This window comes from Brienomyrus brachyistius, chromosome 1, assembly GCF_023856365.1.
Source record: "Brienomyrus brachyistius isolate T26 chromosome 1, BBRACH_0.4, whole genome shotgun sequence".
NCBI classification, from domain to species: domain Eukaryota; kingdom Metazoa; phylum Chordata; class Actinopteri; order Osteoglossiformes; family Mormyridae; genus Brienomyrus; species Brienomyrus brachyistius.
Window position 1 is genome coordinate 20,088,287 of NC_064533.1, and position 27,708 is coordinate 20,115,994.

Here is a 27,708-nt window from a genome sequence, read left to right on the forward strand (position 1 = left end):
TTGTCTATGCTTTTGTGGATTGGTGCTCTGTGTCTGAATGACGGAGTTCGCTCAGTCGGCATAATGCATGATGGCCTCCACATAGTTGCCCGGGAACAGGCCCGTGACGCCATTGCAGACGCCCTCGAACCAGCCGTCGTCGTTCTTTTTGATGAGGTAGATGACGGAGCCCTCCATGAACGACAGCTCATCGTCCTTGTCCTTGCTGTAGTCATAAACTGCAACGACTGATGGCCGGGAGGGAGGAAGAGAGAGGGAGGAGCAGGGAGAGAAAAGGCAGATCAGACACTTATCCATGCTATGCTAACACAGGGCAAAGTCTGGACCTCTTACGGGGATCAGACACCCAGCCAGGGTACGCTAACGGGCCAGAGTCTAGACCTCTTACGGGGATCAGACACCCAGCCAAGCTACGCTAATGGGCCAGAGTCTAGACCTCTTACGGGGATCAGACACCCAGCCAGGCTACGCTAACGGGCCAGAGTCTAGACCTCTTACGGGGATCAGACACCCAGCCAAGCTACGCTAACGGGCCAGAGTCTAGACCTCTTACGGGGATCAGACACCCAGCCAGGCTACGCTAACGGGCCAGAGTCTAGACCTCTTACGGGGATCAGACACCCAGCCAGGCTACGCTAACGGGCCAGAGTCTAGACCTCTTACGGGGATCAGACACCCAGCCAGGCTACGCTAACAGGCCAGAGTCTGGCATCTTCCAAGGACCAGGCAGCCACCCAGAACAAGAGAGGTGTGCAGCTCCCTATATTTTTGGAAAAATGGAGTAGCAGCAACCCCCGAATAATCCCTAATTACTGTATGGCAGTGGTCACCTTTCTCAATGTAGTTCTTGGGGGCCCAGTGCGGGTCTCCATCAGCATAGGGGTCGTTGAACTGCACCACGGTCGGCTCCTCTTCCTCATAGTCCACTGGTGGGGGCGGTGGGGGTGGGGAGTCATCAAACATGCCCATGTCATCAGGTGGTGGGGGAGGGGGCGGAGTCGGGTGTCCGCGACTGCAAAGTGAGGGCGTTCGAGGCATACGAGAGTCAGATTGATTGATTGATTGATTGACTGATTGATTGTTAGGCCCAGCTGACCTGAATAGGCCTGCATGGGCGGAACAGGCAGGTCATGCATTGCATCCTCTGCTTCATGCAGTCACCATGCAGATTTCATTTCAGCTGGAGGAGTGGTTAGTGTAAAGCGTCTGCATGCAGTTAACGCTACACTAACAGTTTGAGGGAGGAAGGCGTTTGGCCTTAATTTGCAACATAATTTGAAATTAATTTTTTTAAACTTAAAATTTTTTTTTTAATTGGCACGACAATATCAGAATGGCACTCGAACTTCTAATTTAATTTTACTCAGCAAAAATTGGACTGTGAAAATATCTGTGCCTGTGCTTTACAGACTTGCATTTAAAGCTGTAGTCCTACTGGGAGCTGGGATGGAGCAAAAACATGGGACTGTCTGGGGTCACTAAGTACCGGGTTGGGAAACACTGATCTAATGAAACAGGTAGACAGAGTCCTGGCTTATTACCAGCAGATGGCAGTGTCAGCACACAGAACTGCACCCTAACAGCCAGAAATGTATCTCTTCAGAGAACAGGGTGTGGATTTCCACTGGGCACACTAATAGCCTGAACAAAATCACACAGCAATACCACCCAGCCACAAAATACTACTGTGAATTTATCAAACAATTCTCTGAATAGCCAGTAGGTGGCGATGGCAGCAAGAGCAGCTTTCCCTAGGGCCCCATCAGACTTGAAGCGGCATTCAGATTAGTGTAAGACTGGGAGGAAAAAAAAAAATGACTGATGGGCCATGAGGAAAGTGCATCACGTGGTCGGCTCATCACGACATGCGCCATCACCACCGCATCTTCTGAAGGCTGGATTTCTGGCGGCCAGATCCACAGCACTTGTTTGAATTCTATTTTTTCCATTTGTATTCTTTTTTTTTTTTGAACTTTCTAAAAAAAAAACAAAAAAAATTACATTTCCATTCATGTTTTTGAGAGAAGGTTTGACATGCTGTTGGGCCCCCTGCAGACGTCCCAGCTGCCAGCCCCCACCTCTCCTCCACCATTTGGAGGGGAGCTGGATAGCCTGGCATGGGGATGCTACACGAGGGGGGGGATGTTTGACGGTGGAGGGAAACGTTTGGTCTGTTGGGGCAGGAAGGGAGGGGGGGGGCGTGGTGCAGCAAGGCATGGTGGGAGCAGGCAGACTTACTGTTCTCCTGCACCCTGGCAACAAAGCCTGTCAGGGGGATCTGTGGGGTCAGCTGGGGCATTGGGGGAGGAGGGGGGGCCATGGACACTGAGGGAGCCACACACACACACACCACACACACACACACACCCACACACACACACACACACACACACACGAGAGCAGATCAGGAGGGAGGGAGGAGACAAACATAACCAGATGTCAGTCACAGTGAGACCAAAAGCTGCAGAGGAAGGCTCAGCAGTGATACTGGCCACCCAGAAACCCCCCAGAAACCCCTTTGCAGTGTAGGGCAGGCGGTCAGGACGGGGGGCAGGGGGCAGGCAGGCAGGAGGGGCTTCAGCATAGCCATTTCTCTTCTAAACTGCTGTTGATCAAGCAGGGGCAGCAAAGGCTCATATGCTCATTGTACCCAAGGTAGCGAGTTTGGTGTAGAGGGCACCAGGGAGCCACTAGTCAAGGGCTCATTTCAGAGTCGATGTCATACCTGAGCTGTCCATCATACTGGTCCTGACCTACAGGAGTGTGTTTGCGTGAGAAGGTGTTGTAGGGGGAAGGGGGTGAATCAGCTGGGGGTGGAAAACTGTAGCAACTAATACAGACTATATCATATCATCTGAGTTTGTGTACATTTCTTAGGGGATTTAGTAAGATTAATAATAAGAGTGTTCATTACATTGATTATTTTATGTTGTGTGTTATTAAATAGTATGTGAAATTGTCATGGTGGGGATGGTTATATTTCCACCGATCTTCAGTCAACATGGCCGAACAGCCAGTGATCCAAGCTAAACAGGCAGCTCTGAGTTGCTGGATTGGGGTGGATGTGCAGTCTGTCGGGGACAGGGCATGCAGGAGGCCGGGGCGAGGCTGCTTACTTGAGCTCGGGGGGTACAGAGGAGGACCCCCGTTAATGTGCGGCTGCTGCTGCTGCGGGGGGAACTGGGCAGTGACAGACGGCGCCCGCCGGTATGTCCCTGTTGCCGACACGTTGGAGACAGATGAGGCGGCCGAACCGTGCCGGAGATATGCCGAGACACGGTGCCAAACTGTGACACAGGGGCGGGGCCAAGGCCGGGGCCCATAGCAGCAGCTGCAGGAACCAGTGGAGGAGCCGGGGGAGGAGCAGAGAGAAAGAGAGCAGCAAGGAGGGGAGAATTAGCCAACCCTTACCACCAAGAGGACCTACTGATCCAGCAGAAAAGAGGGGGGAGAGCCAGCTTACCACCCAACAGGTGACAGCACTGCTGAGGAGGTGTGGAAACTATGAAAAACAGCAACATTCAAGCACTTTCAAGGCTGCAACATCAAGCCCCAACACCCCCATCACCAGCAGAGGCGGGCACCATTAGAGCGAGCAGCCGGGTCGCAGGCACGCACACCAACAGCGGGCAGCTGCATCTTGGCAGCTGCGCAAGGCCCTGCGATGGCGAAAAGGTCAACTCCTCTGCAGCAAGGTAGAAAAGCACGGGGGGGGGAGGGGGGGTGTGTGATGGTGGTGCAGGAACCGTGTGCAGAGACGGTGATGGGGAGCAGGGAGGTACGGTGGTGGAGACGCCCGGCCTGGAGGGTGACGAGACCCTGCTTGGGTTTGTGAGCTGATCTTTAAGACGCAACACCAAAAAAAGCCCCCCCCTTTTGCAGACCCCCCCCCTCCATCGGGCTTCACGCGGCAGACCCTCGTAGGACCAGACCATCAGATTTTCAGATTAACTTCAGGGCATCAGGGGACATGCCGAATCCCACCCCCACGCCCCAATAAAACATTTCCTGTTTACACTGGCAGATAACAGAAGGGTGGGGGGGGGCTTGTTGGGGGAGAGCGTCTTATCCAGTAGGCACAGAGACAGATTACCAGCATATTTGTCACAAAGATTTCTCATTGGCTGTCTGACTTAAAAACACGTCTGAACACATAACACTAAAATTAAAAGAAAAGAAAGAAAAAAAAAAAAAGACTACAGGATGTGAAGGGCTCATGTTGCACAAACTCCTCCAGCTGACCAGCCCACTTTTGCCAAATCCCACCCAAACATACACATGACAGACATCCGAGGCGTAGGCGAGCCCTCCACCACACAGACATGATGCTGCTAATCACCCAGAAAGTACAGGAGGCCCCACAACCGCGTAAGTAACCTCAGGAGAGGTCTGGGTCCGAGGGGTCAGCGTGCCGTTGAGACTCTTCTCCGTGGCAGAGGGACAGACTTATCACCATAGAAACCTGGGAGACCCCGATTCAGACAGGCGGGCGAGAAGGCGGCTGCGGGGACGCCATCATCCCAGCGAGGTCCGTGTGGTGTGGGCGGGGCTCACCTATCGGCGACGCTGCCATGAAGGGACCTTGCCCAGGAAGTGGGGGTGGAACAGGGGGAGGGGGAGGAGGAGGAGGAGGCGGGGGGGGGGCTCCGGAAGGAATGAACATGGGCGGCACTGGGCAGTGTCAAAAAAAATTATTAAAAAAAAAAAAAAAAAAACACAAAGCCTCATAATGTTTATTACATTTGTGTCACTTCCTGCACACACACACACACACACACCACACACACACACACACACACACACACACACACACACACACACACACTTCTTTGTGAGTAAATATAAGGGGGCGTTGCTATAGAAACACGCTCTCCAAAAGTCCCATTCAGCATCAGTGCTTTCCTTTTCCTGTCTCTCGCCATGTGTTCCCCTGGTGAAGGCCAACACACCGAACAGTGCCGCCTCCTCCATCACATTTGCATCCAGCAAGACGTGTGACACTATTATACTCTAAGAAAGGGCAAAGCAAGTGAACCAAATGACCGCCAGAATGCAGGAGTCATGATGTCATTGCATAAATGCTCTCGACGCAGAGCAGGCAGGGTGTGAGTAAGCTGATGGGAATTGCAGTTCCTCTTTCTGACATCACCTGCAGAGCAATGTACCCATCGCAGAGGCGAGGGGAAGTTCACACTAAAGTCAGAGACAGTCATGCTGGCCACAAAGGATGATCTGATTGGCTGCTCTTTCATCCAATGGTGGATGTTCCACAGCATGAGTCTATCTGATCATCTGACTCTGTTCACTGGTGTATTTTGGTGCAGTTATGGTATACGAATGCAATCAGGCCCCTCTGTCGCCTCAACTTGGTCTCACCTGGTCCCATGGTGGGGGGGGATGGGGTCGGCACGGCGATGGGGATTCCCACGCTGCCGCTGCCACCGCTGTTCTCCCGGCTGCCGCTGCCCCCACTGCTGCCGCTGCGTTCGGAGATACATAGAGTCGTTAGCGATGGTGTCGTTAATGTGGAAAGCGCCACCTCTGCCAGCTCATCACGGCCGAGGGTGACCATCACTCGGAGGTCCACTCACAGCCAGCCGAAAGCCGCCGTTAACATGCGCTCTACTGGAAGCGGTAAATGAGATTAATGAACTCACAGCGGGGGTGTTTCACTGGATACATTTCTAAATGACACACAATGGAGCACGTCATCTGCAATCCAATGCAGACAATACACCCAGAGGGGGAAACAATGGGGACTGTGTAATACAATTAAACTTCATGCAGAAATGGACATATTTAAATGAACTGTAATAGTGGAGGGCCTGGACAATACTACAAGCTACAGGATTCTTCTCTTTCAAACGAGAGTTGGTATGTTAAACAGGGCTCAAAAACCACAGTAAACCGAGAGCGTCACCACCGATCCCGGCTCCTCTACCACAGTATGACCGCCCCCGGATGCAGAGTGTGCTGCAGCCTGCCTCTGCACGCGCTCGTATCGCTATGGCAGGAACAGGAAGTGAGACAGCCTCCGTAGGCTGAGGTAATGTCAGGGGCGGGGGGTTGGGCAGGGTGGGGCAGGCAGAGCATTCTGAGTGTCACCCTGTAATCACACAGAGCTGAACTCCAGGATTCTTACTGCTAATGTTTACATGTTGGAGTCCCATGACATGCTAAACCTCTTCAATTAAACAACCTCCATGAATCACTGAATGAGTATTTTAATGAATGCTCTGCTGTCACACTCCTAACATGCTAGAAAAGCATAACGATGGAGGAGTATGAAGCCATTTCTTATGGGGGGAGACCTTCATTGCACAGCCATGGTAACAGCTTTCACCAGCCAAGCTACTCAACCAACAACTCGCTATTGCAGACATTCCTGAGCTGTCGAGACCCAGCAGTCCCCAAACGATGGAGAGGAGCGTCATACACAATGCAGTGTGACCATGAAAACCAGTAACAACCCTCAGGGTTGCTTGACTTGACGTTTACCCCATCCGGCAGCAACGCTGACAGAACCCATTTCCTCTAAAGGTATCGCATTCTTAAAATACACACGTATCCATCGGTACAGCAGAGTGACTGTGAAAAGACGTACAGGCCGCAGGGCGCGGACCATGGACCGGGGGGGTACCTGTGAGTCCTGGGCCTCTGTTCAGCGAGGCAGTGCGGCCCGGACTGTGCTGGCTGCCCAGGCGGGCGGGACTTGTCATGTAGTCGTTGGGGACCGTGGGGGGCTTGACGGGCTCCAGGGTTTTGTAAGGAGTATTGCGTCTGGGGGGGGGGGGGGGGGGGGGAGAGAATTAGTAAAAAAAAAAAAAAAAAAAAAAAAGAGAAAGAAAAAACGAACAAGCCGCCCCGTCTTTGTGAGCCTCTGCTGTGGGAAAACGTCTGCAGAGGTTCTCTGACACCCCCCCCCCCCCCCCCCCCACCCCCACCAAAGACAACGTGCCACCTCAATTTCCAGCCCGATCTGAATTGGGGTTTGAGAGGGACCCAAAACACATTGAACTAGAAGTGAATGCGTTCCCCAAAATTAACAGCGATGCAAATACGAGCGCGCATTAGTGCATTGCACGCGGGGCCATGCTTCTTACAGCGCAGGTGGGCTCAGTTAAGCAGGAACCAGCAGCAAAGGCTGACAAAATTAGCATCTTAGAATTTTTAGTCAGCACATCCTGCAGAGATGTGTGAAACAGCCAGTGCTCAGCACACACACGAGCATAACTACCCTAACTGGTACCAGCCACGGGCCCCCCACTCACTGGCCCATCGGGCATCTCTGATCAAAACCAGGCAAACTGTTATTCCCACAACAATAGCGGCAGCAAAGAGGGCAGCCTACCCCAGGGTTCCACGGCCTGACATGGGCGGGCTGGGCGGGCTTCTGCGTCGGCGGATTGGTCCTTGACAGCGTTCCCCCTCTCGCCGGTTGGTTGCTTCCATGCTGCAATGCAAACATCAAGGACACCTTTTGGATATCACAACTTTTTAGTGTGGTCCGTACAGATAACTGAACGGTACTTCCCAGATATAAAGCGATCTTAAAATTCACCGTGTTCTTATAAACACTTATACTTCTTACACACACTTACACAGTAGCCGACTCAAAAACATGTTTCTAACTGGCAAACCTGTTTTCTGAGGGAGGTTTTATTACACAAATTGGGTTTGTCTATAACTCAAGGTCAGCTAAATGTTCAGTCTCATTCCGTTTGATAAAATTCAAAGTACAAAGGCCCAGCCTAACAAAAAAAAGCACAATATTCTGAATCTCGGCCATTTTCATAACACAGCCCAGTCAAGAAGATGAAGATCAGACTGAAATCTTAATTGCCACTGAGCACAGCAGTTTCATGTACTTATTTTTACTTTTTAAAATCCTTTAACCTGGGAAATACAAATACATAGAAAATCCTTTATAGGCAATACTAGCGTGGCATAAACTACACTAATGACATTTAGAGGCGAGTGAAACATGGCAGCTCTAGTATGGCTACAGTGCATCTATGAGGAACTAAGAGGCACAGGAGCCACATTATAGAGAGAGCAGCCGAAGTGAGCTACAGCATTATGGGGCACAAGTCAAACATCACTTACCTTAGCTTTCAGCCACTTAATGTGGGGCAGAAGAGAGAGAGAAAGAAGAACATGTCAAAGGAAAGGAAAAAAAGGTGCAGCGGAAGGTAAACATTCATTTTTCCACACAAGTATCTGAATGGTCTTGGAGACACGGATGGAGAAATTGTCTTAGGGTGGAGGTCGGATCAGACAGAAAGGACGCCTGACACTTCAGGGAGGAGGGGGCACTGGCGTGGGCAGGGGCCTGGCTGTAGCCCCCCAGATGGGCACTGGTGACATATAACGTGGTGTAAGTGCATGAAAGCAGCAATGACTCGTGTTAAAGGGCCAGCAGGGTATCTAAACATTACAGCAACGCTACACAAACGCAAAACCTGACGCTCACAGTCAGGCTGCTTTACTCAACACCTAGGGAGCCGTGAGAACAGGCGACGTCTCAGAAGAAAACAGTCCCTGGGAAACATGAAGGGGCTCAGAGCAGCTATCGGCAAAGAGATTTCAAAGGGGGTAATGTGGTAAGGCTGGCTGGGAACAGGCGTGCTCGAGCAGGACTCATGGGCGGAGATAAAGCAGAAAATAACGCAACAGAGATATGGGGAAGACAGTGAGCGAGTGGGGCAGACGACACAGAGTTCAAAGCCTGTATGGGTATGAGATCCAAGCCCATCCAAAATAAAACATAAAAACCAAAATAAGCACTTCCTCTGAATCGCCACTTGATACACTTATTTTTGGAAAAAACTTGGGGAAATTCAGCTGCTCACAGCCTGAGGCACTGGGTGCTCAGAGCCTGGGAGCCAACGCCTGGCAGAACCGGCCCAGACAGGTTCAGAGCCGATCCCACACCCCACCGCGGGTGGGGGCCACCCTGTCCAGGTCAGGAATGAGACGGCTGACGGCGGTATGAGCAATTTCTGTAGCCTGTGGGAGGGATGTCCTCGGTTCACACTTGCAAAACAAGCTGCAGAATGAGCCGAGGTGCAGCTGGGGCAGCCCGAAATTTCATGGAAGGCCCAGGTGTGGTACCCTAGGGAGGGCATCTAACCTGGGGGTCACCCGAGCAGCTTCCCAAATGCTGGGCACAGAGGCGCTAGAGACAGAACTAATATCAGAAGGCAAAATGAGAGTCTCCTGGCAACTACTGAGCCTGTTAAAGCATTAAAAGCTCTGTGTAAACGACATTGTGCAGCATCCTTGGCTACGATCACAGCAAATACAAAGAGGACGACTCGCAATTCCCAGGAAAACGGGAACAGCTTACAGTGGACTTGAACATCACACTGAGGCAAAGAGATCAGTCGGAGTATGTTTACTGTTCACCAAGGTCCAGTTTGTCTGCATTAAGGCTAATCCCTTTGCTATTGATAATACATGTAACTGCTTCTCAGAAGCTCAAAAACAAGCCCATCCCTTCCATGCTCTTTAAGAGCTGATGGAATAAAATAAACCATTTTGCAAATGCTACGGCTACTGTTGCAGGGCTTGATAATCCTTGAATTGGACGACTCTTGGGAGGCCCGCAGGGATTTCAGTAAGCAGAATTATATTTTCGCAGGATTACCAGGACGCATTTACGCAGTTCCCTTTCCTTGGCTCTAGGGGTGGCCGGCGTGATTACAGCAGCAGACAGAGCTAGAGGAGGGGCTTTTTTGCCATGCGGGCGAGTTTTCGGCACAGACTACACAAACTGATGATGGGAAGCGTTCTTCCCGAGGAGGGCATGGAGCTAATTTCGAAATGTAATTTCCGAAACGCCGACAGACGATAAATGATGCTTTTCTCCCCAGGCCTGTGAAATCCCTGACAGGCCCCATTTTTCAATCAGCATCTATGCTGAAAAGACTCGCTCCAACTCTCACACTTGCTGCCCCTCTGAAATCCAGCCCACACGATGAAGGGCCTGCAAGTGGGGAGGGAATATCCCTTCGGGGGGGGGGGCTATAAGGGACCATTCATTAACACATCAGGGAAATTCTCATTAAAACTGGGAACTGCAGTGGCTTGTTCAAATGGAGAGGAAAACTCCTCCTTCTGCTTTCCCGCAGGATAACTAACGCTCATCCAGAATTAAATATGAGCTGGGAAAACATCTTTTGATCGCAAGACAAGTCATCTGTGTCTCTAAGGCAGTGGTGTACTGCTAGACTGGGGTATGTGGGTATACTATTATACCATATAATTGTGTATACACAATTATCCTCTGACTGATATGCATTTCTAACAACATTCTGGATGGGCAGACGATAGTTGCAGGGTGTTTTAAGATTCTGGTGGTTTCACCCACTCCCCCCCCCCCCCCCCCAGTTCACCCTTACTACGACAAGAAGCGCTTACATCAATAAAACGTGTTTACAAATGGTTTTTTTTTTTAATACTTGTTTTTAACTAATCGGGCTATTATAAAAAATTGCTTGCATTTAGTTAGATACAGCGGAAACCGCTTATAGTGATCATGGCTATAATGACCAACCACTTATATGGTTCAAAAAGATTCGGGTAGAATCATTCCTTTACATACTTTTAATACTGCTTACATAATTTGCTTAAGGTAATCAAGTAGTCCGCTTGCTGTGTTCATTTTGGGTCTTTTTGAACATGACAACACATGGAAAAAATTAAAACTGCTGTAATTCTATTTTTGTTTTCCCTTTACTTTGATCGCCCTAATTTGCCTTGCGGTAACCCGTCTGCTTCTGGCTAGCTACCTGACGCTAATGCTGCGTGCCCAGAGAAAGCATGACGGGGAAAAGAAAGTCATTTTCTCTCAATGACAAATATAGATAGAGACGGAGATACAGCAGTGAAACTACAATAAATGTTTTGAGACAATGTAATGTAACAATGTTTAAATGAAACTGAATATTTACATACAGTACTGCATAGTATTATAGCATCTGAATTGCACAGTTAAGTAATTTAATTTGTACAGTACAGCCATTTGAAAAGCATTGAAAACAGCTGTACCGTATTTTGAAATAGTCCTCTCAATACTCTCTGCCCAGCGATCCATAATGCTTGTAGCAGGGAACAATATGATATCATCTGCTGCCTACTGAAGTGTTACAGCTCTTGCTTTAGCGATGCTACGGTGTGGCGGTATATGAAAAATTTATACCGTACAGGACATTAAAATCGGTATAGCAGCCAGCACTAGCTTACATAAATACCATATACCACCAGTACAGCTCTGCTCGAAGGGGATCGATCACATCATTACCCCACCAAAGCATCATCAAATATATCTGGTCCACGTTTTAGGGGCATGTTCATCTTAATTTAGTAAAACAGTTTTCAGTCATTTAGGAATGCGCTCAGATACCACTGATGTGCCTGCATACAAACTTTTTACAAGAGACAATAACATAAGCATCCATCTTCTCCAGAGACCTTTTTGACCCGTGACTGGCTCTCACTGGCATTACCGCCGCTTATCTTTCCATAAAACGGCCGTCCCGGGCAATGCTTGGCCGCTTAATTCAATCCAACGGCAACAAATTGATTCCACCAGCGGCAGGCAAACCAGACTCCCGTTATCGAGATCCAGACTCCATTAGCTATCGCATCATCTTTTTTTTGGGAGTAAATATTCAAACCCTGAAATAAATGTACAAAGAGAAAAGCTTCCAAGGTCTTACTGTGGACATGAGATGCAATTAAGTGTGAAAGGAACAAAAAAGATAACAGCAGTTAAATTAAAAATAATTTGAGTCCTAGTTTTATTAAGTAGAGCTGTGTAAAAAGCTGCATATAGAGGCATGTTACAAATCTTCAAGTCAACAGGATTGCAAACATGCATTTTAGCATGTTAGCCGCTAAGTGCCGTGACTCCCCAGGCCCTCACCTTGACCCCATGGCCCACGTCGTCCAGCACGGTGTAGTCGATGGGCTTCCGGATGTACCTCACAGGCCGCTCCACGTTGGCGGGGGGCAATGATCTTGTGGGTCCTGGACGTGTTCTTGTTTGTGGTCAGGATGCCGATTTCTCGTCTGGCCACCTTCTCTTTGTGGATGTCCACTGTCTGGATGAGAGAACAGGGCTTGAACATGACATGCATGGCATGTAGAAAGCTGAGAGCATGGAGGATGTTAAAGTGACTCTAATTAATACAACCAGACAGGTACGCCACTCTTCAAACACTTCTCTGAGCCCATAACGTACACAAATGCTGGCAAAGTAAAACCACAGGTCATAAAACAGCTATGCAAAGAAAATGCAACACAATGGCCTCACGAGTTTTACCTTGAATACAGGCTTACACCTGTTTAACATCGTTTGTTCTTTCATGCATGTTTTCAAGGACTCCATCAAAAGAATATCCATCCAACCATCCGTTCGTCCATCGCACCACACACATTACTGAGTGAGAAAAGCCTAAAGCATTTCCCGGAAAGCAGAGGACACTCTCCAGGGGAATACCATGGGCTGGATGCCAGCCCTACCCTATACCACCGAAACGGCATGTTTTAGGGCTAAGGGCAAAACCCAAGGGAACGCGGGAGCATGCACATGCAGGCAGGGCTGCTCCATGCTGAGGCTGGTTCCTCACCAAGTCACATTAAGCTCAAAGGGAAGTTATGACCGTCTCAACAAGAGGGGAAGATCCCTTCACACGCCTCATGGTCTCACCCCGGACTGATGGCCCGGCTGCCCACGGCCCCCGCCTGCAGATATGCACCTCCTGTCAGTCACCTGTCACACCTGGCATGCCAGTTTGCTAATACCCAGTTAATGTTTGCATCTGGGGGGGACTGACGGTTCAAACAGAGACCACTTTACCAGACAGCTGGACTCTATCCGTTCAACTCAGAGCTACTAGGAAGTTCAGACTGAAGAAAACCCTCCATGTCCAGTGACATAACTACCATTGGACACAGCTGCAGACATACGCCACTGTAATGGCAGCCACTGAACTGGAACACACCTACCACACCCACCCTGTACGCACCCCACCCCAAGCAATGACAGTCTCAGAAGGGGGGGCAGGGTGGGAGGGTGGCGTCTGAGCCAGCCTATGTACCAAAGACAGCTACAATACAGGGGCTACAAAAGCAAGTTAACCTGTTATACTAAAAAGGCTCCACCAATCGGGCACATGGGGAGGGGGGATGCAAACTGGCCCCAGGCTCCCCTGAAACACCACAGCACTCAGCAGGGTTAAGCCAAACCCACAGTGAGCATCTGCACAGCTTAAAGCAGGAGGAAGTGAAAGACCCAGATGTAGGTGGGTGGGTTTCTCCTCCCAGGTGAAAGAGGAAAGGCTGTCCTTCGTGCTGCAATATGCTCCAGTGTTTTTGTCCTTTGATACCTGCTTACCGTCCCCCCCGTTTCCCATGAACCTTTGGTGTGAATGAAAAGGTAGATGGGTCCAGAAGATACTGAAATCCTGGTGGGGGAAAATGTGAAACCAACTAACTGTTCTCTTGAGAGTACAACATGTTCCTTGTTTCAGCGAAGAGACACACTTCAGATTTAAAATTTTAGGGAGATATCAAGTTCTTAAATGGCACGGCCTCTGAGATTCATCTTGTCCCAGAATTCCAAGCAACGCTGACATCATGACTGCCCCACTCGTACACAGGGAAGCTTACAGGGCTGGGGGGGGGGGGGGGGGGGGCACCAGCAGCTGCCGTCCCCACACTAGCACTGCCAAGGCCTTCCAGCAGCTGTCCTGCCTCAGCCCACTCCATCCTCGTCTCAGTCCAGCTCTCAGTCCACCCTCCCAAAGCCTACGCCCATACCTCTATCCCCTTAGAGGGTGGGTGTGTGGGGGCAGGAGAGTGCAGAATTTTTGGGAAGACTTCCCTAGTCCTGGGTGCACAGGGTCCGATTTGCATGCTCCTTCAGCATGTTCTGGCAGGCCAATGACCTCAAGTAGCGTGAAGCGGAGGCCCTATCCCAGCAAGCAAATGGAACTTCAGCGGCTCCATCTGGGCCAAGGTCACATGACGACACAGCCTCACAGGACTCTGAGCTGATCTCCAACAATTTAGGGCTTTGTTTGCGTGAGGCCATTTTTAGACTTCTCGGACAAGACTTCTGGCCCAAAGCTTAAGCCGTGTCGGTTCCGGTTTTGGGCCTGCGATTCGGTGTCAGCCGCGCACGCCTGCGGCGATCCACTGGGCACACGCACGCTCAGACTCGAGTCGCACGTGTCTGTGAGGGGTCAAAGGGCAAACACACCAGCGAACGAAAACTACAAAAGAATGGAATTTACGAGCCACGGGAAATGAGGCTTTATCCTCATACGCCGCGTGGCCATACGCCAGAAAACACTCCATCAATCTACAAGCTACCTCAGCAGTTTACAGATGAAAAAAAAAAAATTATATATATGCACAGAAACTGCCACAAAGTGCAGCCTTGCGCTCTCCAGGGAGACAGGATCGCAAAATGCTTACAGCTTGAGTAACGCTCTGAATGTCACGGTGTGGTTAATCCGGCGAGCAAAACGTGGTGATAGGTAAAAATAACACAAGCACTTTTAGAACATTAAAAACACACACACACACACACACAGAAAAAATGAAGGGGGAACGCAGTCACACCCAGGGGTTTCAGTAACTGACAGGGTGGAACCGATGACGGCAGCTTCCTGCCATGACAAGAGCAACAAGGTTGAGGGTACGAATGAGGAGACAGCCCCTTCATGGGGAGGGGGCACATCCTCGGGGCTGTCCGAGGCCGAGCCGAGCCGAGCGGAGCGGAGCACAGACGAGACACACCTCTGACCCAGGAACAGTGCAGACAAACAACCTCACAGCTTCGCTGCCCTGGGGCCTGCTGAACGTTCTAGATGGTCCATCTGTTCAACCCCCCCCCCCGCAAACCCCACCCCCACTAGAGACCCCGTTAACACAGCTCTCAGGAGGCTTCAAAAACAAGCAGACAGTGAAAGGTTTAAGAAACATGAGGTGACTTTCGTGGGTAGGGGTGGGCCTGTCACATTTTAAATTATAAATTTTAATCCAGAACGTGCCTCCTTTAGCAATCAGCATTTCAAGGGGGAGAAAAAAAAAACAAAAGAAAGACAGCAAAATCCCACACAAACAGCTCTCCGGATGCCAGGTCCCGAAGCCACAATTCCTCACTCTCATCTGGACTCACACAATAAGAAGTAGTAAGATTAATAAATTGATTTAGCATCAAAAGTAAGCAGGGAAAAGGTGGGCACCTTTGTGTGTGATGGCGGTATCCCCCCACCCCCCCCCCCCCCCCACACAACAATGGCAAATAAAATAAGGAGCCAGAAAAGCAAGCGCAAATAGGATCCCCTCCACCCACTTCCTGGATGTGTTTTCAAGCAAAAGCCCTCAGGGATGGTCCAACCCTGCGAGATGGTCGGGCTGAGAGAGGGAGGGGTCAGCCGCTACAAATGCCCTGAAATGACCAACGGCAGCATTAGCGGCTGCCACTAAGAGGGGGCTAAGTGATCTACGCTGCTCCTGACGGGCTCCCAGTGTTGGGAAGATTGTGGATTTGATGCTCACAGCAAGGAAATCATTAAATATAAGCCAAGACAGAACGGCTGGGCCAATGCACGCAGGATTTGAATCAAGGAGTTTGTTCTGTTAAGGTGTTGCCAACTAATGACTCACATTAAAAAAAAAATCTAAAGGGTATGGCAGCAATTTCAAGAACTCGAAGGTTGCAGAGGTCCATCAGTGCAGAGAATGAAGTAGAGAGATATACCAACATAGACTTCCTGGCTTCTCCATGAGAGGAAACTCAAGCCGATATTCTCTTGAACGAAAAGGATTTCCTGTAGAAGACGGACATCTTGGCTTAAGAAACACTGATGAACGATTGGTGTGATGACTCTGGACTTCCAGGGAAGACACCACATGGACCATTGGTCAGCCTTTCCAGACTAAAATGAGGATCAGTGGAGGGAGCGGTGAGTCACAGCGGAAATCCCAGCACGCAGTGACACACCAACCATAAGCTCTCCAAAAGCCACCAGGAGGCCAGCATAGCGAGTCCGCCGATGCGGGCTAGAGGCTAAGAAGCCAGCCTAATCCTCAACACAACAGCCGGCCTGACTCGCACCTCCCACGTCACAGTCAACCACCGGTTTTGAGGACCCACACCAAAGTCTGGCTGTTCTTCATTTATGAGTGGCATCTACACTTTAACGCAAATACAGGGGCAGAGAGATTTTACTGGAAGCGAGGCAGCATTAGATAACCAATCGCTGACCAGAGGAATGTCAAAACCAGCTTCCTATTACCAACAGGAAGTCCGGTGATCTCCAGCTGCCCTGTGACAGGCTGTGTGAGATCACTGGTTGCAATGTGAATCCGTTCTCCAGGCTGAAACTGCTTCATTCACTAATCAGGTTACTAGCCTGCACTTTTTCCAGAAAGACCTGTTGCTTTCTCACAGAATGTCCCTCGGGGGTTCTGCAGACCAGTCAAATACCTAAACCTGGTCACAAGATCACCATGCCAAAACATACTCCTAATTGGTATGGCAACCAAATGGAATTCAAAATACTGACGCGTACAAGGCGTCGCAACAGGTACAATTAAGCAGCTCCTAGATATGCTAGAGCCACGCTAATGACAGCCATTATCATCGTGCTGGGAGAGGCTGACATGTGATGTCACACAATGTCACCCAGACCTACTGTGCAGAGGTGCCAAAAACCTGCATCTTTTCAGAGGTCTCTCTCCTAGCCCCAATTCCCCAGTGGATATTAAAAAATAGGGTGACAGAGTCAAGACACACCCACAATGCTTTAAGTGTGACCCCTCTCACCATACATCCCATGGTGGGTGTAAACAAAGCCCCCACTGTTCACAGCGGATCTCCTGTGGCAGCCGGGCCGTGGAAAGAGGGGAGACACTTGGCGCCCCAGCGCTTTGGCGGGGTGCCCTGGGAAAGGGATGGGCCACCAGGCCCCACATCCAAGGAGGCAGCAGTGTCAGCTGGACAATGGGCGCGGCAGCGCCAACACCCAGCACAAGACACCAGCCTTCCAGCTCCACATTCAGTGTCCATTTCATTGATATTTGTTAAATGTTAAGTTAATGGGAACATTCTTCAAAACAACACAGATAGGGATGACCAGGCACACACCCTCAGATGGTTCCAGAGAGAGGGATTCATTAGCACGTAACTATCAGGATAAAAGAGAGTGAACAAAACAAACTGTAATGGTTTTAAGTTCCACTTTTAAGAGTAGCGGGCCTGGGTCACAGGGTGGAGGGTCACATGAGGGTCTGTTCTGCTCTTATACCCCTAGACAGGAAGAAACCGGTACGCAGCAGTCTCTGACAGTTGGGCAGAATGCGATGCCACCCACCATTACGAAAAGCAATTTAAAAAGCTTCCAGGCTAGGGTTCATTTAATTTAATTCATTTTCCATGGGCTGAAGTTAAGCCAACAGAACAAGGCAGAGGGCTGTGGACAACAAAGGCAATTAGTGATTATTCTGCAAAAGGAGAACCTGCTGTCATCCCCGGACATGGAGCATCGTCTGACAGCAATTAACACCAGAGGCCAGCACATGAAAGGCAAACATCTCCCAGAAAGCCCTGGCCTCCACTGACCACGGAGGACCTGCAGATCACCATGGATACGGCCGTCACACGCAAACATGCCTGTAACCTTCAGAATCAAACAGCCATTCTGCTCTGACGGTAAGCCGCTGCCTTGAGTTCCGACCCGCTAAAACTCCTCACAGATGGGGCCTCAAGACAGACAGACTCATGCTTTGTAAAACATAACTTAATGGATTCAAAGGCAAGCAAAGCCAAAATGTAGTTCCACCGAGGCCCAACTCACAATGGAATCATTTTTGTTACTTAATACATCACATTTATTGTGTCATTTTAGATGGATTCAGGTCCTTTCCATTCATGCTTGGCATCCACTCAGCCCTTCACCTTATCAGTGGTGATCTCAAATGCTGAACACCATTCCCAGGCCGGGCTCAGGGGTGGAACCCAATAACCTTGTCCGGGGCAGATTACTCTTGGTACCTTTCATGCGGGTCTACACTGGAACGCAGTTTATCAAAATAAAGCCGCTGCTCCTTCACATCTAGAGATGAACACCATCTGGAAGGCTTCTTAGGGAGCTGTTCAGGCATGTCCCACTGGGTGAAGGTCCCGGCACAGACCCAGGACACATTGGGGGGGGGATCTGTGGATACTGCAGGAATGACCTGTGGTCTCTGAACTGCTTGGCACATTCCCACCGCAACCCACACCAGGACAAGCAGTATGACGATGACCATCATCATAATCTCTTTAGATGTCAAGGGATTCAACAAATCCATGGTATCTTATGAGCTAAAACAGCTGTCAAACAGCTAAGTCCAGACTGTATATTGGAAATTATTGTTATTAAAAAGAGACACCAGACTCTCGGGAGATCAGGAGCTGAGCTCTGCTGAGCACACACATAGAAACAATGCTGAAAGAGGCTTCTGCCTGCCACACATCCATGTCTGTCTGGGATTCCTCAAACTGTTTCCAGGGAGACTGTAAATGCAGTCAGGTTCCTGCCTCCACCCCCCAGACTACCAGATTAAAGATCTTAAAAACCTTCAAGGAGGAAGGCATCCATTTCTTCAGAGAAGAGAGGACAGTTTCCCCTCAGATTCTATTCCTGACCGGCCAAAAACATACTTCGGGCCAAACTAGGTACATTACGGTAACACATTAGAGTGCATACAATACATTAATTTCCCGTCCAACTTGCAGTTGTCCAGAAGCAGAGCAGTGCAGGGGGCTGCATTTCCACGTGGACTTCGTAAGAAATGGCCCACCTGGGAGATGTGGTTGATGGAGGACTCCATCCGGCGCAGCTGCGATGCCTGGATGTCCAGCAGCTGCAGCACATTGTTGGCCAATGCGTTAATCTGGTAGGCGACGCTGGCCAAGGACTGCGTGGTGTAAGCCTTGGTCTCCTCCAGAGCCGCCTTCTTGTCCTGGGCCTGTGGAAAGGGGGGGGGGGGTGGAAGGCGGCAAAAATCAGCACGTTGATCAGAGAGTGTCGTGTCATGGTTGGGAATCGCAACAGTCGCAGACCTAAACACCAGAAGGTGCTTCGGGTAACCTGATTCATCATCTGGGTCTATATGCTGGATAAAAATTACAAGTCATTTGAGTAACTACGGGACAAACAGCGAAATATACATAATTATGGGGCAATGTGTGACTGGGTTAGCATTCTATGCCCATGATGGGAACGTAGCTGGTTCAAATTCCAGGGATTGTCTGATCGTGTTTTCTTTGGATGGATGTGTTTACTAAATAAATGGAATTTAAATTATAAAATGTGCAAACAGCATGGAGCTATAAAGGCAAGAAGCCCTGTAGTTTTGGCTCCTTCGCTCCCTTCACGGATAATCCAACTGCAGACGACAATTTTGGAATCCAGATCCAGGAAGATGTTCTGCCGTCTAGGAATTCTTCGAGGCAAATGTATTTCACTCATAAGGCAGCTGGAGGTGAAACCTTCCAAAATAAGTCAGAAAAGCCTCCAAGAACTTGGGGTCTGAGGCGGGGGAGGTCACAAAGGTGACGGCAGATGGCAGCTTCCAAAGAATGTAAAGAATTCCTGTAATGAAAGATCTTGAGTGGCCAGGAGCACAGCCACGTGATCAGACATGATTGTCGGCGGCTGCTGTCCCCTAGTTCGGCGCCATGCCAAACCAGCAGCATTGCCAAACTTACCATCGACAAGTACTTAAAGATGTACTCCAAAATAAGGACCGATGGGATAAGTGTGTAATGGGGGGGGGGGGGGGGGGCGGCAGAAAATAGTGAAGATAAAGTGATTGGACCTTATTTCTCGATTGATTTTCCTAGGTCTTGGGAAAAATATGTATACAATTGTAAATCAAATCCACACATCAGCCAGGAAGACAGGAAGCCAATTAGGGAGTTAAGAAGGAGAGGAGTTATCTTCAGAGCAGCCAAATAAAAATGAAAGATGTTTTTAATGGGTGCCAGGCTTTCAGAGCAAACGCGTTACTGGGCAACTCAGGCCTCTGGATAATTACAGTTAAAAAAAAAAAGTGCTAATTAAGAGTGTGGGGCTTAAGCGAAAACCCAGTGCTAGCTAGCTGGATTAAATGGGGAAACTCCCAGTGAAGGGCCTCAACCTATTACGACTGCTGGCTTTGTACGTGGCCACTTATGATGGCGAAAAGGGTACGAAACCAAACTGGGGATATGACTCCAAAACAAGTGGTGTGCAGGGTCACAGAGATAACGACATAGACCAAGAAAGTAACCACAAAGAAGTGGGTAAAACCAGTAGCCGTCTCATCGCCACACCAATTTGGAACATTTATATTATTACGCCATTACTTGTCCGTGTGGTTCAAAAAAAAGAAAGAGGCGAGTTTGGGTCATGTTCCTCTAGAAGTGGTACATTGAAACATCAACCATATCAGTCAATTGGGTCCTAATGGGTTAAACTAGTGAGTAAAACCCACCATTGGTTTCAGATCCTCATATCTCCTGCTGCCACAGGAAAATGACAACACTTTGCCTCCTCCTCCAGACAGGAGTGATATAGCAGATGTGTATTCTGGGCCTCTGGAAGGAAGGTGGGCTGAACCAGTCCTTTGGACGTACACAAGCCCGTTAACAGCATCCTCGCTCCCCGACAGCATAGAAAGACAAATTAAATGCACGTTTTTAAACGCCGCACAAAACGTCTCCTTTCTCTTCCGTACTCTCTTCATGACGCAGTAGAAGAGCCGTGATCTGCCGCATCATTTACAGCTACTCACGGGGCAAAATGCTCGGAAATCCCCGCAAAGCCCATGAGGGAACATGCGGTTCGGATCCGCCAAGACTATCGTCACATCGGCGCGGACAGCGGACAGCCAACACGCCGGTTAAGGCCCCGCCGACACGCTATCCAATGAAGCGTGATCATTTAATCTCCTCAAGGGAAAACTGTGAGAAGGTGAAGAGAGAAGCCAGTATGAGAGCAAACAGGACGGAGCGCTAGGTGAAATTCACCATGGAGAGGGCCGGAATGAACTACCAGCAAGCTACAGAGATAAGGGCGTTGGAAGCGAGGGGACTGCTCAGAATCTCACCCTTGGTTACTGGTGACAGCCCAACATACGACCTGAAGCAGAGCTCCGTGACTAAACTCCTGAAATGGTGAAACTCATGCCTGAAGACAGCATGGCCAAAGGGGAAAAGTGACCCAGGGCGACAACCCCGTCCTCTCGTTGCCCGATTCAAAACTGGATGCAGAAAATATCTTCATCACAAAGAATCCATGTTTAATGCTGACATATATAGTCAAGCACATAGATAGACTAACATTCTGAAGTCTTATCACACGCATACATATAAAGCAGTCTGTCGATAAGACTACCTGAGCCGGGTAATAATTAACCACAAGGTGTACTTTGGCGTGCAGTTTCTGCTACAACACAAATGGGGGGGGGGGGGGGGGGTGCGCAATACAGAAGCCCTTCCAGTTATCAGCACAGCACCCAAACTAGGACAAGGTCCAGTGCTAAAGGTAAGACCTATTTCTAAAAGCAAGAATCTACAAGGCGATGACTAATACTAGGTTCCCCCCCCCCATGCAAAAAATGAGGAACCAGGGCTTCCAAAGTCAAGACTCTCATGACAGCTGCCAGTGAGGCGGCTATCAGGATAAGACACCAACACCGAGCCAGCATCACAGGGACTGCTGCATCCCGTCACCGCTATCACTCATCTTCTTCACCTACGCTGGTTTTACTCACAGTGCCGACATTAGTGCGGCATCACAGGCTTATTCTGAACTTTGCAGCATCCTGGGGGGAGGGGTGGGGGGGTAGGAAGTCCACATAACTAAAAACCGCATTAGGCTAACGCTGAGCTGATCAGCAACAAAGAAACCCACGTCTTCGTTACCCTAAGCAAAGGCAACATTCCGCCCGGACCCAAACTGTGATGGAAAGGGCGACTCGTCCAACACAGGCCTCATATGCCAGGGAGAGAGGTCAAAGGGGGAGGAAATGACAGCCAAAATTAAATTCCGCCCCCCCCCCCCCCCAAAAAAAAAAGTATAAATCAGCAACTCCCACCCGGCCCACCGGAAGGACTGAGTCAGAGGGACTGGGGTTCCAGCTGGCAGAGATGTACACTGCAGTTAGTCAGCTGCCAGTAAAGTTACTCACTGTCCACAAAAAATATTTAAAAATAAAATTGATTTGGAAGGAAACTCGCTAGACGCAGCACAGCTACCCAGATAGGCGGGGACATGATGTCTCGAAATTCACAAGTAGCTACATGACTCCAAATAAGAGTAAGAAGCAGCACTGGATATCAGATCAGCTCCTAGCCTCCATATCCCAGAGCCATTTTACACCCTCATTTCTACAGTTACATAAAGGTGGTGCCATGGGGTCTAACATGACCCACCAAGATACAGCTGGGCGGAGACACTTCCACATGCCCAGAAGCCAACAGTCAGCGGGACTCAGAACAGCAGTCAGGGACAGCTGTTTGGCGAGTATCGATCCACATGAGGATCCCTGGCTTTGAGGGAGGTGGGCACCAGCCACCAGAAAGGGATTCAGCGGAATCAGGGTGGGAAACCCAACAGTGGTCATTTATTTTATTTTATTTTATTTTTTTGTACCAGATGCCTGAGCACCGCTTGGCTGTTCCCAACCCCTGAGCAGATTGCAGCATCAAGGAGGCACCAAATGTCTCGTGTGGCTCATTCTTCCCAATCTTTGGAGTCTCTCGCTTTGAATGCTGGGAATTCAGGGGGGGGGGGGGGGGGGGGGGAGCACACAAACCAAAGCGTGCCTCCATCTGACCTGTCAGCCAGCTATTGAAAATCCCTGATTTACACCCCGCCGATGCGGCTGGTGGCCATCTGCGTCCGCCTGGCCTGCGTTCCGAATCTCAGCATGATGCAACCTTCTGAAAACCCCTTTGTTTTGGGGGAGAGGGGGGGGTGAAAAAATGATTAAAGAAGGCTACCTCCCCAGACCTTCTAGATCCAGTGAGGAACTGAGCATCCAACTTAAAGGAAGCCAAGTCAGACGACATGAAACCCAGCCCTGTCACACTCAAGGCAAAACAAAAGGGCAAGAGCGACTGTGTGCAGATCACCATGAGAGACCAGCTAAACATAGAACAAGCAGGGGGATCCGCCCACTATTCAAAAACAGAGCCATGCTGCATTTATGCGGTCGCTTCCTGACGACGTCGGCATCACTGAGCGTGAATCGGGCCTGGGAGCCATACTGGTAGGTGCCTGCTCCTCCACTGTAGAGAGGCACACGCCAACAAGACCTGCATTACTATGCTTGCCGCCAATTACACTTCTGTTAATGAAGAAAGGTGATGCAAGGGCAGAGCGTAACGGCACAAACTGCAAAATGGCTCAGTGTGGGTTTTATTGAACATACCAGAATGATCCTCTTCTTTGGTAACTCTAAGATCTTTCACAAGTTCCCACACTGAGCGAAACAGGAAACCTCATGAATCTGATAGAAAGATACATTGATGATATTCCAATTAAAAACTAAACATTAAAACACCACACTGGCCAAAAATTGAGGTACAGAAGAGGTGAGAATCTTTACATTGGTAGTTATTTATCGGATAGATGATTTTGTTCGAGCGACATACAAGACAGGCAGATAATGCATAACAAGCATTAAGCTGTCAAAGGGGACAACTTTGGTGCAGGTGCAGCTCAAGTGAGCTTCCAGTGATTGGCTGGGAAAAACATTTTTGAGGAATTACAGCTCACATTACAAAGGCCTGCACTTGATTCGCTTTAATATACTTAAATTTGATATTGTCAACCAATCACAGACTTCTGCCCACCTCCATGATGAATACAGTTACACAGGTTACAATAGAGCTGACAGCCTATCTGAGGGAGAAGGGGTGGGGCCTCACCCATGGCTTCTCACACTTAGCTGTTGCCTCACTCTGGTGCCAGAATTGCATGTTCTATGCAATTCTTTAGCAAATAAGAAAAAGCCACATTCTATCATGGCACAGACTAATGTCTGTAGCAGGTACCTGGGCGGGGCAGGATCCAAATCACATAATAATTACAAACATGACAATATATGAAAATCCCAGATCAAACCTATTTTATTTCCTTCACACACAATTACACAATTCAGTCCATTTCTCCTCTATAACACAACGGTCATCAATTAACGCCACAAAGCCAAACCCACAGGATACAAACCGGCAACCAACTGCTTAAAATCAGACAACCTGAACTACCAGGTGACCTGCAGGTCGTCTGAGGGTGTTCTTTGAAGTAGTTTGTTTTGTGATGACATCTCCCTGACATAGACAAGAGGCAGATTAAAAAGACCAGCTGTGTAAAGTGCTCTACCCAGCTAGGTGTTAATGGCAGGTGGGGGGGGGGGGGGGGGACATCATCACCGGGCTAGCACAGCAGGGCCCCAAACCTACACAAAGCTGAGCTGTTCCATACAGAGGAAGTTCACTCTCCTGGCATGTAGAACAAGGCCAAGAAATATGGTGAGGGATAGCTTCCTTCCTAAGTGGCCTGTCTTCCCCTTGGTTTTATTTCTGGGGAGGGGCCATGGTATGGTCAGCCGGTAAGCCCCCCACCAGAGGAGTACTGGAAGGTAGCACAAATCAACCTACAGTGAACCCTAACAACACAAATCCGAAGGGAGAAGGTCTCACTATGTCTGCCCTACAGACAACCACCATGATCACCCAGGTAGCTGCGAGGTCGACATCTGTGATGGAAAGTGACACATTGTGTTTTGTCGCGGACGTGACCCCACCTGTCCCACCAGACACAGGAAGGAAAACAGGACTGACCATGACAGCTCACAGGGGAAAGCTACAGTTCTCTAAAGCGCCACGTATAAAATAATAAACAAACTGCTGTCAGAGGTGGCGAGCTGCACTGACCCAATGACAGAGGAGACACAGTCCCAGGCGGCCAACTGCGTAGGGGACGGGAAACAGACTCAAACCTGAGAATGAGTGTTAGATGGGGAAAAGCAAGCAGGGGCACGTCGACCTGAGGCTGCTTCATTCCAGAGCAAGAGGGTGGTTATGTGTGGCGTTTAAGAAGGGAGGTGTGTCAGCGAGATTGCAGTGAAAAAACGTCACGTAAACACACTTGCTGAAGTCCTGCAAATTGCTGTGAACTGACCGCGACTGGGGCTTTTCAAACACTTAAATCCGAGAAATAAAACTTCGATAGAGTTTGTCCAGCCCATTTAAGGAGGCCATAAAGTCCAAATAAACAGGCTATAGTGGGTTAAGTGCCATCCATACACAGAGGATTTTTTTTGCAAGCAAAACGAGAAGCGAAACTGCACGCAGCACACAGGAGCACTGCTCAGGTTCTCTGCCAGTGTGGCACACAGTCACACCTTAGAGCTCCGCCACTGCATTCCGGCAAAGACTCAGTCCCCGGGTGGGGCCTGCCAAACAGTACCAAACTGTGAAATACCCATCTACGCCCCACTGTGTGTTGCATGCAGTGAGCGGGACTGACCTCGCCTCATATCTGATCTCTTTATGTGTGGCTGACTCATGTCGCATTGAGATTCTGAGCACTGAAACAGACCAAAATGACAAATCGGTTCATTTCACCTCTAACCCAACGCTCATCACCACAAAACCAAACTTAGGCGCAAACATAGAATAAGTCCCCAACCACTGTGAAATAATCCTCAAAAACAGCTGCAGCCTCTTTACGCTGATATGCATGTACAGCATACCTTCCATACCATATTTATATACTCAGATACATCCATATCAATATTTACATTTTCATATTTAAACATTTATTTTACCTAACTGCTGTCTTATGTGCAGTATCTTAGTGTAAATATACATATTATGATGTAAAATAAATCCCACCCATTTAACAGTCACTTATCCAAGGAAGGGTTATTTAAGGGGTGGGATGTGAGCCTGTTCCAGACAGAATAGGACAAGGGTGTCTCCTGGACAGGATGTCTGTCCATCACAGGACAAAATAACAAAAATGTTTTTATCAAATCAAAACAGCCAAGAAAGTTGTTCGATTGCCTTCATAAACGCCTTGAAAACACTGTTTCTGGAATAAATATTAGATTTCATAAGATAAAAAAAATCAAAGTCTTGTGACGTTCAGTCATTTGCACATTCAAAAAGTATTCTGATTAAATGCATCGGGTTCTCTCTTACTTTTCTAAGCTGCCCCATATAAATGTAAGTTTGGGGCCGTGACCGTATCATCCGGTTTCTGAGTGTCGCTACAGATCTGCGGTAAGGATCACGGAGTTTAAGTTCAACCATGGGCTTAAAAATACACAGGCAACTTCTGCGGTAGCAGAGGAAGTACGAATTTGTCCCGTAAGATAAATTTTACTGATCCAGATACGGTATTTTTTCCACTACAGAAAAAAACCGGTATAGCCTGAAAGGGCCTGACATAAAAAAACATTAGTAATTAGTACAACATTGCTGTGTAACTCGAATATTGCCTTGGGATACTACAGTAAAAACATGACCAACTGTATGTCCTGTGCAGTGTACAATACTTTAGGATTTACTACATTACATTATTACATAATTATAATACAGCACCGATCAACCACACGTAGGTGGTCCAACTGTCCCACACGCACAAATATTAAACTACCCGCATTAAAAATACTAGCGTTGGAAAATGCAAGGGAATTAATGGCTGCAACGGTGTTTTCCGTGCCATTTCTAAATAAATGCCCCAGGCTGGCAAGTAAATCGTCAGGAAAACCACACGTGACAGCGATAAAATTAACGAGATTTTTCTACTATGATTTCCTAGATTGCCGAATAAAAAAAAAGATCACACATGAATCCCATTATTTTCACTAACAGGCGATATTGATACACAAGTTACAAGTTGGTGAACGATCGATCTTGATTGTATCTTAATTGTAGCACGCTTGGGGGGGGGTCATCTGATGTCCTCTGCGGGGCGCTTTCCCATGTAAATCAAGTTAACCATTATGTGGATGTGATTTCCTGGCACAGGAAGGCGATTCCTGCCTATTTTGCAAAGCTGGCTTTAGGTGATCTCGATGTGGGCTGTCGCAACGACGGAGGGCGATCGGTCTAGCCGTGACAATACCTGATAAGAGACACACCCTCTTCGGGCTCACCCTCCGCGACCAAACACGAAATGAATGGGAGACATTAAACTCCCCGTTTCCATGCCGCGCTGGAGGGGGTTACGCACTACAGACGACAAATGGACACGACATTAAAAGTGACATATTTAACGACAAAGCGTGTTTCCTGCCCGGTCGTGATTCTTCCAATTCCCTTGTCTGCCTAGCGAGAATACTCCACATTTCCTGTCGCCAGCTTCCCATGCGGACCCCCAAAAAACATCCCCGGCAAACCATCACCAGCACACAATTCACCGTTTTCGCCCCTTACCTGGACATAATTGTTCTCACAGTACTCCGCGACCCTGGTGAGGTTTTGGTAACTCTCCACCAGGGCTCGTTTCCCGGCTGGAATTTCTTCGTCTAACAACATTTGTAGCTCTGCCATCTTACATCCCTCAGCATCGCTCCTCAGCCCTCACGTCAATTGAGACCGCAAGCTCTGCCCCCGAAAAGGGAGCTCCGCCGCACAGTATT

The 27,708-nt window shown here is 49.0% G+C and overlaps 1 protein-coding gene across 1 annotated transcript; it reads right to left on the reverse strand.

The window, feature by feature from the left end:
- abi1a (abl-interactor 1a) lies at window positions 1–27,700 on the reverse strand. Its single transcript, XM_049006139.1, is given in 17 exon segments — window positions 1–227; window positions 831–1,004; window positions 1,007–1,012; window positions 2,239–2,325; window positions 3,117–3,263; window positions 3,266–3,331; window positions 4,555–4,671; window positions 5,377–5,480; window positions 6,641–6,659; window positions 6,662–6,780; window positions 7,352–7,389; window positions 7,391–7,453; window positions 8,107–8,121; window positions 11,930–12,013; window positions 12,015–12,107; window positions 18,865–19,032; window positions 27,503–27,700. Coding segments are annotated over 17 exon segments (1,593 nt in total). The 5' UTR covers window positions 27,620–27,700; the 3' UTR covers window positions 1–51.
- Between the last annotated feature and the right edge of the window lie 8 nt (window positions 27,701–27,708).